This window comes from Lactuca saligna, chromosome 2, assembly GCF_052625555.1.
Source record: "Lactuca saligna cultivar CGN05327 chromosome 2, ASM5262555v1, whole genome shotgun sequence".
Classification (NCBI taxonomy): domain Eukaryota; kingdom Viridiplantae; phylum Streptophyta; class Magnoliopsida; order Asterales; family Asteraceae; genus Lactuca; species Lactuca saligna.
The window spans coordinates 144672900-144686619 of NC_136418.1; the positions used below are offsets into that span (position 1 = coordinate 144672900).

At 32.9% G+C, this 13720-nt stretch overlaps 2 protein-coding genes across 2 annotated transcripts; both read right to left on the minus strand.

Annotated features, from left to right (window-relative positions):
• Nucleotides 1-4011: 4011 nt before the first annotated feature.
• LOC145030209 (uncharacterized) lies at nucleotides 4012-8308 on the minus strand. Its single transcript, XM_078978611.1, has 14 exons — nucleotides 8259-8308; nucleotides 8103-8177; nucleotides 7435-7440; nucleotides 7332-7341; nucleotides 7177-7194; nucleotides 7020-7091; nucleotides 6870-6917; nucleotides 6111-6238; nucleotides 5867-6023; nucleotides 5324-5506; nucleotides 5091-5249; nucleotides 4854-5014; nucleotides 4257-4338; nucleotides 4012-4171 (listed from the first exon to the last, which is right to left on the minus strand). The coding sequence occupies exons 1-11, from the start codon at nucleotides 8306-8308 to the stop codon at nucleotides 5115-5117; spliced, it is 882 nt and encodes a 293-aa protein (XP_078834737.1). The 3' UTR covers nucleotides 4012-4171; nucleotides 4257-4338; nucleotides 4854-5014; nucleotides 5091-5114.
• Nucleotides 8309-8514: 206 nt separating this feature from the next.
• LOC145031937 (protein C2-DOMAIN ABA-RELATED 3-like) lies at nucleotides 8515-10014 on the minus strand. Its single transcript, XM_078980593.1, has 4 exons — nucleotides 9748-10014; nucleotides 9150-9242; nucleotides 8919-8998; nucleotides 8515-8677 (listed from the first exon to the last, which is right to left on the minus strand). Exons 1-4 carry the CDS (start codon nucleotides 9856-9858, stop codon nucleotides 8608-8610), a joined length of 354 nt encoding a protein of 117 aa, XP_078836719.1. The 5' UTR covers nucleotides 9859-10014; the 3' UTR covers nucleotides 8515-8607.
• Nucleotides 10015-13720: the final 3706 nt, after the last annotated feature.

Sequence of the window (13720 nt, forward strand, 5' to 3'; positions counted from 1 at the left end):
TGTAGGCTTTCACAGAACTACACGATCTCGAATCTGAACTTGACAACCGATTCGAACAAGAAGACGGTCGAAAATTTGAAGGAATAACACTAAAGCAAAGAGCAGAGGACTGAACTAAAGCCATAAATCACAGAATCGATCGATGATTGTGGATCAAACAAATTACCAGAGATCCCAAATCTCAGCTAATAATCAAGTTTCGTGACAAATTAAAAACAACTTGGTAGTAAGGAATAAGAATATCGAATGGAATCTGGTTATTGGAGTTACATTCGCATTGAAATACTCGTATAAAATTCAAGAAAAACAGAAACCCTAGTTCTTATGAGGCCAAGAGATGCGGAGAATGCCAAGGTAGGGAGGAGGATAGTAGTAGTAGTGTCAAGTCAAGTGGGTCCAAACTCCAAAACCAACGCCTTCGATCTTAAAGGCAAATTAACGTCCCGTTCATTATTTAAATAAATTCTTTGCTTTTTTGTAGTCATGAAGCATTACTTTTTTAATCTTCATGCTTAATAAAAACCTCCTTTAAATGCCACTTGTCCATTTTATACACGAGCAAGATGCGACGTGTCGGACTCATAGCCACCTTTTAATTTTGTTTCCCGCTCAAAGTATAATCTACCTTTATCGCGTAATATATATCTCCATTCATTTTGATAACATTCGTTCCTTAAAATCAGCAATACCTTCTTTAATATATCATAAAAATCGCAACAAATCAGCATACAGATCATATCTAAATTTGAATCTGGTTGACTAGGACTTCTTCTATTTCATACATAACTCAAATGCAAAAAGCAATAAATCATCTCAACACCGCCTTTCTATTTACTGTTTCCACCGGTCCACTATTCACAACCGACTGCCCCACTAACATCAGTCGTCCGTTTCGGACCTTCGAAACCCAGACCATTGTATCAGTCATTGTATCAGCCAAATAATAGTCTAAACATAGTAAAATCGTCGCCTTCTTCTTAAACCTAAGGTATGAGCATTCTTCCACCTTATTCTTCTTCTTCTTCGTATCAATTCAATTCTCTTTCTTGGTTTATCCGTCCTCTTGAAAATTTGGAGTTCTTTGTTACATAAATCAAACCCCAGATTTGGGGATTTTTGGATTCTTTTTATTAATTTTCAACCACCTAACTCTAACATAGATTCGGGAAATTGATCAGTTTTGCTTTTTCTTAACAAAGCTGGTCTGTGAAAAGATAATAAAACTAATTTTTGGATTATCAAGATTCTTTTTTGTGTATCAAAGTTGGGAGGATTGAAGATACATACCAACTGTTTGATGAAATGCTTGAAAGAACATGTAAAATTTATTTTGAATTCATGACTACTATGTTATTGATTTGACAGATGAGGTTGGATTCATATTGTGTTTATTGATCTCTAATATTATTTGTCATGCTAACAAACTGGTATCTCATTATTGTGCGTAAGTGTCTTGTGTTTCCTTTATAGAGTATTAGAGTGTTAAGTTGATGTTATATTAACCTTGCTATCACCTTATTATTGTATTGGTTTGCAGATTGGTATGGGTAAGTTTGGCCAAAGAGGAAATTGACTCTCTTTAGTTCTTCAATTAACCCATCTTTGTTTTGGAAACTTCTTTATGTTGCATTCTTGTTTTATTTTTAAAAAATCTAAGTGGGAATACTTTTTCTGCAGTATCGGTTATCATGGTCTATCGGTCTGCCCACGTGAGTTTCTTAATCGACTGGTATTCATTTCAACACTAGCTTTAAAAGAAACAGGTTAATAGTGTTTTCCATAAATGTAAGGTATTTGACCACATTGTGTTTTAGATGCTTAATGATGTTCTTTTTCTTTCCGCATAATGATGTCATTAGTTTGTACAAACACAACACATAAATTAAACATATAATAAATACTTAAGATTTATTTGTTTTATGATGTTATATTAAATAAAAGTCAAACATAATGCAGATCTGTTTGTATTTTTGTGCAATTTATCATGTATATATGTTTAATTCTATTGGTATCTTAGTTATCATGTCTGAAAGTGAAAAAATCCTTTTTATTAAGAACTATATAAAGATTTTATGGATTTATATGCCTTGACTAATGTAATTACTTTTTTGTACTAGGAACCATGGACAATATTAAATGTAATTTTTTACTGAAGTTTCAAAGAAAACGGTGATGATTACATAATATAGGTTATTTGTGGGTTGTATGCTTTCATATCTTCTTGAACATGTTAATATGGAAGGCAAGAGCTGAATTCCTCAAAAGGAAATGGAAAGAAATGAAGATGCAAGGTAGTGATTATTAAAGTCGGTGTTGTGCTAATGCTTGTTCTAATTCATTTCATTGCTTGGAGCTTCAAGAGGAATTAATGTGCAGGTAATTTTTTGTTTGTCTTCCTTATTTTAATTTCATATAACTTTGTCGGCCCTTCCCATGTCTTTGTCATAATAATAACTTTTTCCAATGTTCTTCCCCAAATCGGGTGTTTGTAAGCCCCTCTTCCCTATCTACAAATTTGATTGAACATAACCATTACCAAGTGAAATTTTAGATTTTCAAGTAGGGTTTAAAAATTGTGCATGTATGTCGGAACCTTGCAAGTTCTTTGGCTATCTTATTACTATTTATTGATTTTCTTGTAAAACATTACATACAAACATGTTTAATCAAATATAAAGTAGGTTTTGTGTTCTTACTATTTGCAGATAAACCATCAAGCTTTAATGAACACAAAGATCTTCAATTAGGCCCATATATGTTTTCCACTTCGAAATTAGTCTAAAACTCATAAAATAGACCTGTATTTTTTGTTGATTTGTTGTTGTTTGGGTATCGTAAACTATGACTTTTATTTTATATCCATTACAGTAAGTTGTGGTATTTGTGGTATTGATAGAATCCTCTATTTTCCATCATTCTTCAATTTATCACTATAAAGTGATAACAAAAATTAAATGATTATAACTTCGATCATCCTTTAATATTTAAGCATTAAGAATATTCATTTTCAAAACCAAAGATTTACATATAATTCATTAGTATTTAGTGGGAAATATAAAATTATAATAGTACAAAAATTATAGCGACATTTAATTATATTTTACATTATTTTAAAAAAATGTTTTTTAAAACTTATCTTATACAGAGTAAAGATATATAAACTAAGAATTGATAAATGTTTTATACTTTTTTAAACACCAATTTGTTTACTTTAAAAGAGACAATAGGCTATATTTTTAAACACCGATGTGTGAATTACATATTTATTTGGATAAATGATATAATTTTATATAAAATAAAAGGAGGTAAATATCCTTAATAATTTATTAAAAATAATTGATTAATAATTATGATTTTTTATTATAGAAATTTATTTATTTTTTAACCGTAGTTTCTACGGGTTATAACCTAGTAAAAATTATAAAACATGATAAATGGAATAAAACTATTATCATCCATACATTTTTTTCTTTCTTATAAGTTATTAGAAATAATAAACATAGATACAATGTCATAGCCAAATATTATGCGGAGCATATGGCGAAATTAACAAAAAAAAAAAAAAGGATAAAAATCATTTATTTCATTATCAAATTATATCCGAACCAAAATAAGATACATGTAACACATGCAAAGTTAATGAACATACTAACACACATTTTTATTAATACCCATCTATAATAAATATTCAAATGAAGTTATCAAAGACCTCTGGAACCAAGAACATTAGCCCACTCTAGTTGAATCTCAATTTCACCGGATACAATATTTCGTAATCGAAGAACCAATTTTTGGATAACTTTTCCATTTCTCGATTTTATGTGGCTCTCTTCAGCTATACAGTTGTTCCTGGTTGGTTTTACAGTTGTAATGATTGTTTCATTTGGAAGATCATCAAAACCCATTTTTAATGCTTCGAGGAACGGATTAATATCAAACTAGATGGGAATCATGCACGCCATTGGCGCTGTGTCGTTTTATTTTTTCTTCTTGCAGGTCCGTCACTTCGCATTATGAATAAGTTTTTCAGATTTATTTTGTGCTTATATCGTACAAATGTTTTAATATAAAGTTATGTACACGAAACCAAATCTAAACCCTTATTAGAACCCTAGAAAGTCTACTTTCATCATATTCAACCCCCTTTCATGCTAATCTCTCTTTCATTTATCTGTATAGCATAATAAAATTAAGATTGTGCAACCTTGTAGCAATTGGTATAGCATTAAATCAAGAAAATTACACGCCTTAAATACCTATTTTGTTGCACGCCTAAAAATGTAGCCAGTTAATCTAAGCATGTCCATTTTTATCCATTGCCCCGAAGATCTTCTGTTTCTGGCAGAAAAATTGATAGTTAGTTAGTATACAAACAAAAAAATCTCCAATTATTAAAGCTCAAGAACTATCAACTAAAATGCGCAAATTATTATTAAACATTTTTTTGTGGCATCTTGATTACCAAATAACAAAAGATTAACCGATTATCGTTTTTTTCATTCGAAACTAATAACTAAATTCCAATTATATAAATTATTTGTTAGTTCAGCAAGTAACAAAGATTTTAGATTGTTGATAATCTATTAAGATATCTATAAAATTGAAACTGTCTTTCTCGACATGTAGCAATCATGTAGTATGTTTCGTGGTTTGAATGTGATATACATGTAGAAATTTCATATCTTGATTGTTCATTATAGTTACAATATATTTATAAATTCAACCCTATGCAAATCTTACTACAACACATTAAAAATATTCCAGTTTCACTCGCCCAAGTAAAGTAACATACTTTGCTTAGAGCATATAATGAATGGTGCACCAACACCATATGTATAAAAAACCAAAATTACCTTCTTGTCCTCCAAGAACATAAAAAGGTATATTGGCAATCATCTTTGTTCTCCCTTCACTCCAATTGATCATTCCCGGCTTCTGTATCGACCCACTTGATGGTCCTGTGGGCACAAGCACAGACAGACAGAATATTCTCTCCAATAGGAGATCTAACCTACTGCAATTCAATAATATTAATATAAAATAATAATAGACAAGAATTGTGTAAGTTAAAATTATTATTGAAACCAAACCTAGATGATAATTCTCCCAATTGGTCACGAATAGCTCCACCAGCTTTTGCTAGAACATGCAAAACACCTTTCCTTGATTACTTCATTCTCATCTTCAAGAAGATGGACCAAATCTTTTTCAGACCCAGTAAGCAATGATGGCCTGAAGGATGCAAGGATCTGGAAATATATCATATTTATGTCCAGATTATAACAAACAACCACTATCACTATCAATAAGATATTAATATTACCACAAGTAAATTCATGCAAGATTGAGATAGCAGTTTGTTTCCGGAAGATTTGTGTAGGTCCACCTCCAACAGAATATCTTTAACATAATCCTTGTTAAACAATATGTATGAGCATTTCATAGACAGACTGCTCAGAATTCCATAAACTGGATGCTTCTGACCAACAATCTTAAGCAATTCATCCTGTAAAAACCATTTCATATTCTTTAACTACTAAATTCTCAGATTAAATGCATTTCTTTTTATTATAATCTGTTAAATTTCTCAAAAAAGAAAAAAAAAAAAAAGTACAATGCTATAAATAGGTAGATTTTTCAAAGTGCACCGCCTTAATAAGAAAACAATGAACTTTATCATATTACAATGAAATGAAAATTGGATTTTATTTCATGCAAAGAATTGAGTTTTATTACCCGTGATTTGAAAGTTTGAAGAGAATTAGTATTGGGAATATCAATTATCGGAACTGCTTTGTAAAATGACCAAACTACCCCTCCCCCCCCCCCCTCCAAAAAATAAAAATAAAATAAAAACTAAACTAACCTTGCCTAATGACACGCGTGCCCTCGGGAGTACTTCGCGATGGTATGTTGCAATCTTAGCTATTGCGGTCACAACAAAACAAAGAAGCTTTGATTGTAATGATCTTCTAACAGTCGAGCTAATTGATCCAAGAACCGAATCTCCTACACCAAGACGGCTTAAAGAGTATATATATTTTAGAAGGGTATTTTGGGTATTTGAAAATTGTTTACTATGTTGATGATGAAGAGCATTTGTGGCATACCTTGATGAAAGATTTTCATAAAGAAGCAATTCTAGCCTCTCGAAAAGTTCACGGGCTGTGTCTTTGTGAGATGCACCACCCCCTCCATGTTCCCCAATGGCCCAACATAATTGTAATGCCAAGTCGGTCTGTTGTAGAGGGGTATTTTGGGTATTTAACATATAATGTAAATGACAAACATACATTGGACTTATAATCCAAATGGTATATATATATATATATATATATATATATATATATATATATATATATATTATAGAAGGGTATTTTGGGTATCTTACTTATAATATAAATAAATGGTAAAATTTCATTGATAATACATAGTACAGAAGGGTATTCTGGGTATTTTACTTATAATCTTACATACTATAGAATGGTATTTTGGTTTTTTTTACTATTACTAATAATTTAAAGGGTAAGCATATGTACATACTATAGAAGGGTATTTTTGGTATTTAGCTTATAATATAAATGAAAAACATACATGCTATAGAATGGTGTTTTGGGTATTTGAATTATAATCTAAATGGTAAATATACATATTATATTATTATTGAAGGGTATTTTGGGTATCTGACTTATAATCTAAATGGTAAACATACATTGATAATACATGGTACACAAGGTTATTTTGGGTATTTCAATTATGATCATACCTATTATAGAATGGTATTTTGGGTTTCTTACTTATAATTTAAAGGGTAAACATACATACCATAGAAGGGTATTTTGGGTATTCGTATAATTTTAAACACTGACCTTTTCAGGACTATCATAAGCTTCTCCAAGCCTATCTACTATGGGCTGCTGCACAAGTACAAATGGTTGACAAATATTTTTAACACAAAAAAAATATTCAATAAGAAAATACTAAACCAAATTATAAAAAATATTTATGCAGAATAATACCTTGAGAATTGCAACGAATTCAGGGGATTGATGAAATGCAGCTGATATGAAATTCAAAAGCCTCTTTCGCACCTATATAATATTATATAACAAAAAAATAATAAAATAATAAAATAATAAAAAAAAAAAAACCAGATCTGTCACGGGAAATGATCACAGTTCTTCGGACAGCTGACTGAAAAATTATATAAATGAAATTAGAATTACAAAGTGGAATTACTTCAATTAAATTTTAAAAAAAAAAAAAAAAAAAAAAAAAAAAAAAAAAAAAAAACTATAAAGTACGAACTTATGAGGGTGTTTGAGATATACCTTCAAGGCACTGATTCAAAGAACTACAATTCAAAAAGTTAGAAAAACATTTTTATTTCGGACCAATCATTCAATTTGAAGAACAGTAAAGCACCAACAAAACCTGCAACTACACAATAAAATCAATTAAACAACTGAATATAGACAACCTGTCGAAATCATCGAATACAACCATATATCTGGAACGACTCAGCTAAAGCGTGACAAAGCATCTAATTTAGTCCTTGCAGCTACAAATTAAAAGCATCTATAAATTAAGTAATAGTTGGGATTTCCACAACTAACCAAACAAATCAGTTGATCCGAAATCAGTATCAAGAAAACACAGTGGAAGAGGTAAATTAACACTTCTGATTGATCCTACCAGTTTTGTCGATGTTTGATCTCAATCTTAAAGCCCCATCAATGGCAAAGTCTAGTGGTCCGTCCGCTTCCCCTTTTCATCTTCACACAGGAATTTGATAGAAAGATGAGTACAAAATCAAATTCGAAGAGGGACCTTACCTGAGATCGACAACTTCTAACAACATATGGAGATCAGAAATTGGAAAGCAACGGAAGAAAGACCACAAAATTAGAGCAGTCTAAATAAAGTCGGTGGTGGAGGACAAAAACTGTAACCAGGTTATTGGAGGGAGTGTGTGCGGTGGCAGCGGTGGACGTAATAACGATGTAGCAAAGGTGGAGACAACATATTAGGTTGTCGGGTTTCTCTGGTGTTCAATGGAAGGAAAGGTCAAATAAGGGTTTATTCTTCACGTCAGCAATCACCAAACATAACGCAAGCAATGTTTTACTGGCAATCCTCCACCCCAATCGTTCTCGTCCCCTACCCCTGCGCTATGACTAAATAGAATAAAATTTGTAATCACAGGTGAAAAAGACAAATGAATTGAAATCTAATGAGTAAAGAGGCGGTAGCGGTACCTGAAATGTTTGTCAAACCCAAAATCCAACCCTAATCTTTGCTTCCTCATCGATAGCTTTTATAATCCTGTTGACCACCTACAATACTTGGGTTTTCTCTTTGCTTACAATGACCAATATCATCATAAGAAGGCAAAAAAGTCGATTTTGAGGAGAAATCAGTGACGCCAAATGAGAAGAAAAACGACGCTTGGAATGGAACAATCCCGACATCACGTTGTAACTATGTTAAAGTAACAACAGGTTGAGAACATACCTATAAAAGAAACAGAGAGAACGGCCGAGGATATGAACGCGGCAGCACAAGAGAAAGGAAAAGGAAGAACAAAGAAGAAAGCAAGAGGAATTATCATCGCAGCATGAATTGAAGCCATTTGAAATCAGAATTTCCATACGAGCCATTTCTCTCCCTTTGTGAACTGTGAAGAAGAAGGAATTAAAGAAAAGCGAGACAAATAGTATTGGACAAGGAGGGCGGTGAGCGGTAATCAAAGCAGATAAGAACACAAAAGAAATAGGGGCGTTACAATGAAAAGAAGAAGTTTTATGTAAGGCGGTTTGTATTTCTACTGATAAATAAAAGTTTCAGTGGCAAAATAAAAGAGTCAACAAACTTCCGTGTCATATATAAAAGAGAAAAAAAAGTTACTGTTCACCAACCTTTTAAGGATTAATAGTATATATAATTTTGCATCCCCCAACTCATCATCTTTTGAAAATGTATCTTTATCATAGACTTCCTACAATATTACATACATCCAAGTATCTAGTTAATATATATGCTCATATGATAAAGCCAAAAAAATATTATTATTCTGAAACAATAATATTTTATAAAACAGACTGAAATTTGAGAAATAAATATAAAAGTATAAAACTGAAGAAAATTACCATTTTGATTGGGAGAGGTTCAAACATGGCAAGAGTTAAAACTTCATCCCACACAGGATTGTTGTTATTCCTCACCACTTTAGTTTTCACTTTCTGCATATAAATATATGATAAAATTTCGATTATTTAAAATCTAATAGATAAATATAAAATCACCATTAAAAATATTATTTGATTATTTAGCTTTAGATATAAAATATGTCTGTTCTTAGTTCTTTCATTTGCAATAATACTTTTATCGTATTATTTATCATAAGATTTAAAAAAAAAACTGTGATCTCTACTTTTCTTGTTAAAAAAGTGTATAACTTACAATTAATAAGATAAGCCAAATAGTAAAAGAAAAAGAGAATTAGATATTCAGTTTTTAGTGCCTGATATAAATATCAAAAAGAGAGAAAGCACCCTTTAGTCAATCAACAACCGCCGGAGACAGAATACTGATCAATATACAGAAACCTGCAACCACCACCACTGCCACCGATGTATTCAACAATTTCACATAGATGGTGGTGGTGGGAGGGCGTATCTTAGCAGTGTAAAATTTTTTGATCGAATAAAAGAGGAAGAAGAAGAAGATGATGAAGAAAAACTTGACCTGATCACCCAATTTGAAAATGATGTAAGGGTCGCTGCTCCAAATATCTCGAGATGCAAGGTTTACTCCTTTGTGTACATGAATGCTTAACAATCCCAACAAGGACTCCATTGAAGATCGATATATGTGTGTTTGTGAGTGATTTCTGAAAGTTTTAGCCTACAAATTTGTGAGGATCAGAGCAATTGGGGAGGGAGATATGGTGGAAGATGTCCTTTAGACCAAACAAAAAGAAGCATCCAATTATTTTGTTTTAGTGAAAGTAATAGATTCTGATAAATACTTGTAATAAAAGTGACTTCAATGAGAAATTATTTTAGATGTGTTTGTATTGTTTACACTTCACAGTTATATTAATTATTTGTTCGAATGTGGTGATTATTATTATTATTTATTTATTATTATTTTTTACAAGTTTAATAGGCACAACTTAAAAGATTAAAAATTGCAAAGTTGGCTAACACATAAATTATCACGATGTTTGTAAAAATAACCCCACGATTATTAAATATTAAAGTAATTGACCTTTTTTGGATTTACCTAAATTACCATCGTGTCCCAGAAAGTTGCCTCTCAAACTGAAGGCCTTCGTAGGTTGTGTTAATAAAATTTGGAATTTCTTAAAAGAATTGAAGTTCAAAAGTTTTGAAATTCATAACAATTCAATTTTAATCATATGTTTGGTTAGCAGAACTAAAATTGATTTCAGTTCTATTATTTTTAATATTTCTGCTTGGGTTGTACTTTTGTGAAAGGATTTAGAATTTAAATAGCGACAAATGATAAAACCTCATTTTATTCAATTTCTTATAGAAAACATTTTTAAATTTTTATAAAACTATTTTAATGGAGTGATGTCAATGCATTTCATGGTGCTTAATAGCCACCTCGATGCCATCTTATATTTGCATATTACTTTTTTGTTTTTGCAATAAGAAGGAAGTTGTGCATAAACTTAAAATCTCATTAATTTAAATTAAAAATACATAACAAGAAATTATAAATTCTAAACATAACACTAACTACGTAAGCAAAAATAAATAAATTCCTTCAATCGGAATTTCCTCCTCCAAATCCCAAAGCCAAATCCCTAATGTAACAACCCAAAAATCGGATAAAATTTTTCATTTTAAAAATAGATATTACAGTCATAATTTGTGTTCCAAATCATTACATAGTAACCATATCAAATTATCAGAGTGACAACATCAGTAAGTGCGGAAAAATGGTGTAGAGTGAATGTTGTGTCATCAATCGGTCTCTTCCATTTAGTACCGAAAGTACCTGAAACACCAATACAAACTGTAAGAAAAAGTTTAGTGAGTTTCCAAAATACCACATAACATACAATCACAAAACACCACGCAACATACATATGAATGTCATAGGCTACCCTTATGGTCTTTCCCATGGAATGACATGGGCTACCCCCGTGGTCTGATATCCAAGTGTCATGGGCTATCTCCATGGACTTCCATGCCATGGGCTACCCCCAGGTTCTTCCATACAGGTGCCACGGGCTACCCTCGAGGTCTTTAGACAAGTAAACACATAGACAACAATCATTTCCACATGTCAAGTAATATGTTGAATTTGGTGCCTTCGACCCATTGGTATAGTGAGAGACTCACCTCGGTCTGCTGATAAATACTAACTGCTCAGCTACCAATCTGACAATCTCACACCGAATATACACAAATTACCCTAATCATAATTATGACAAAAACGTAGATCATGGCCCCAAAATCCCTAAGTCCAAACTCCTTAAATAAGGCCCCAAATTCTTTCTCCTTTACTGGGCCTAACTATTCATGGTCTAAAAGCAATTACAGGCCATAAGGCCCAAAAGGACCAAAAATGCCACCTAAGGTCCATTAGCAAGTTCAAAGGCCCAATCCTCTCTAACATATCAAGACCCAAAATTTAAATAGGGCCCAAACACCTCAAAATCCCAACACAAGCCCAAAAGCTCACTTGGAGTGTATACGGGGCGTAATCCATGAACACGCAGTGTACTGGCCCGCCATGCGGTACAGACTGTCACACCCCCGGACCAGAACGGCGGAAACGTCCGGAGGCGGGTGACATCATTGTGCAGTATCATAACAATTGTATATTATTGAAACATAGTAAACCCATACATCATACATTAATAACACAAGCTTACATTATTTTACATCATGTTTATGTTTTAAAGTTTACACAAAAAGAAAGATCAGTAAACAAATTTCCAAAACACAACAAATTAATCTTGAGTCCGCGATCCATAACCTGCTTATTGATTTCCTAAGAATACAAGTCATTTGAAAAGCATCAACATAAAATATATTGGTGAGTTCATAAGCGTTTTCGTATAAAAACTTCGGTAATGGTTTAGAAATCCAGAAAATCAAATATTTTCTTATCAAAATAGTTGTGAGTCTTGCTTCAATTCGAATATAGTTGCATGTGTACCTTAATTCATTGATTTCGAAATTGTAATAAATCGTTTCTCCCAGAAAATCCTATATTTTCTGAAGTATATAAAAATAGTAGCTTTCATAAAATCTTAACACTTGTGCGGAAAAGGTTTCGTTGAGATATTCAAAACATAGTTGATTTTAAGCCGAAAGTGAATTTTGTAAAAACACATTTCTGATATATTCTATTGAGTCGTTATAACCATGATGATATGACAGAGTGCTTGTTATGACATTCTTCAGGCATCGGTTTTGTTCAAGATATTTGTCACCCTAGACTGGTTGGTCTAGCTGTAGCGAACAACGAAGGTGCGAGGTGTCAATCCCGTATAGATATATACACAAATTTCCGTTCTCCCTCCAGGAGACTCTAGTTATAACTCTTACAAGACTTAGAGTGTACTATATTGTATTAACATATGTACTGTGAAGATTTGTCTGACTAGAATACTAACCGATCTTTGAGCAATTCGTTAAAATCATTATTTACTAAATAAATAATAATAGTCATGGTCGTAACTAGATATTTCGTTTCGTTCGTTTACTTTGTTGGAATCAATCCACTTTGAAATATTTATCATAATAACCCGATATTATCAAAGCCGGCAAGTAGTCCCTTTTTCTTTATAAAAGACTATGTATGGCTCAATTTATCGGAAAATGCCAAGTTGTGATGTATATATACACCTGTCGCTCCGCGTCTCGGAATCGAGTCTCCCACCTCACCTGCCTTATGTGGAACTCTCGGATAACCTCTCGCATCTCCTGCTCTGCCCGCTCAACCCTAGTCCACATCTGGTGCATCTGATTGGCAGTGCTCTAAGCCAGATCGCTAATATCTCGCAATTATCTCACCACGACTGGAAGTGCGCGATCAGCCAGTCCTCCCTCCCTCAAGTCATAGAATCCACGTGTCATTCGAAACGGGAGTCACTGTCCCTACTTCCTGCTCCACCTCCAAATATCTATACCCCAGGGAGGTATAGGGCCAGCTGGGCCTGTCCAATGAACAGCCACCCTAATCGGGTAAGGGGGTTGATGACTTCGGACTCCGCGTTCGAATCACCGTCATCGTCATCATTGGGTTCTTCCTCGCCCCCCCCCCCTAGGGGTCTCCTTCGGCTTCTTCTTCTTCCAAGTCTACCACTGGTTCGACAGGTCCGCCCTTGACTTCCACTTCCGGTTCTTCTTCGGACTCCTCCTCGGGGTCTTCTTCGGGTTCTTCTTCAGACTCCTCCTCCAGCCATCCGTTATTCCTCCTGTTTAGGGAAATACGGATCTCCAGGATGATGGAAGCCAACCATCTTGTCTGCAAGGGTGTATATAAATAAACTACTATTATTCCTAAGATGTTTTAGTTGTTATATAAATTGAGTTGATGTTCTCTTCTTGGTTAACAAAAGGGTATGTTTTAGGTTTACCGACCATCGTGATCACCCCAGGGCATGTGATAGTTGTATTCTGAAGAAATGTAGTTGATCAAGCTACATTTATCCATAATACAATTGTAAACA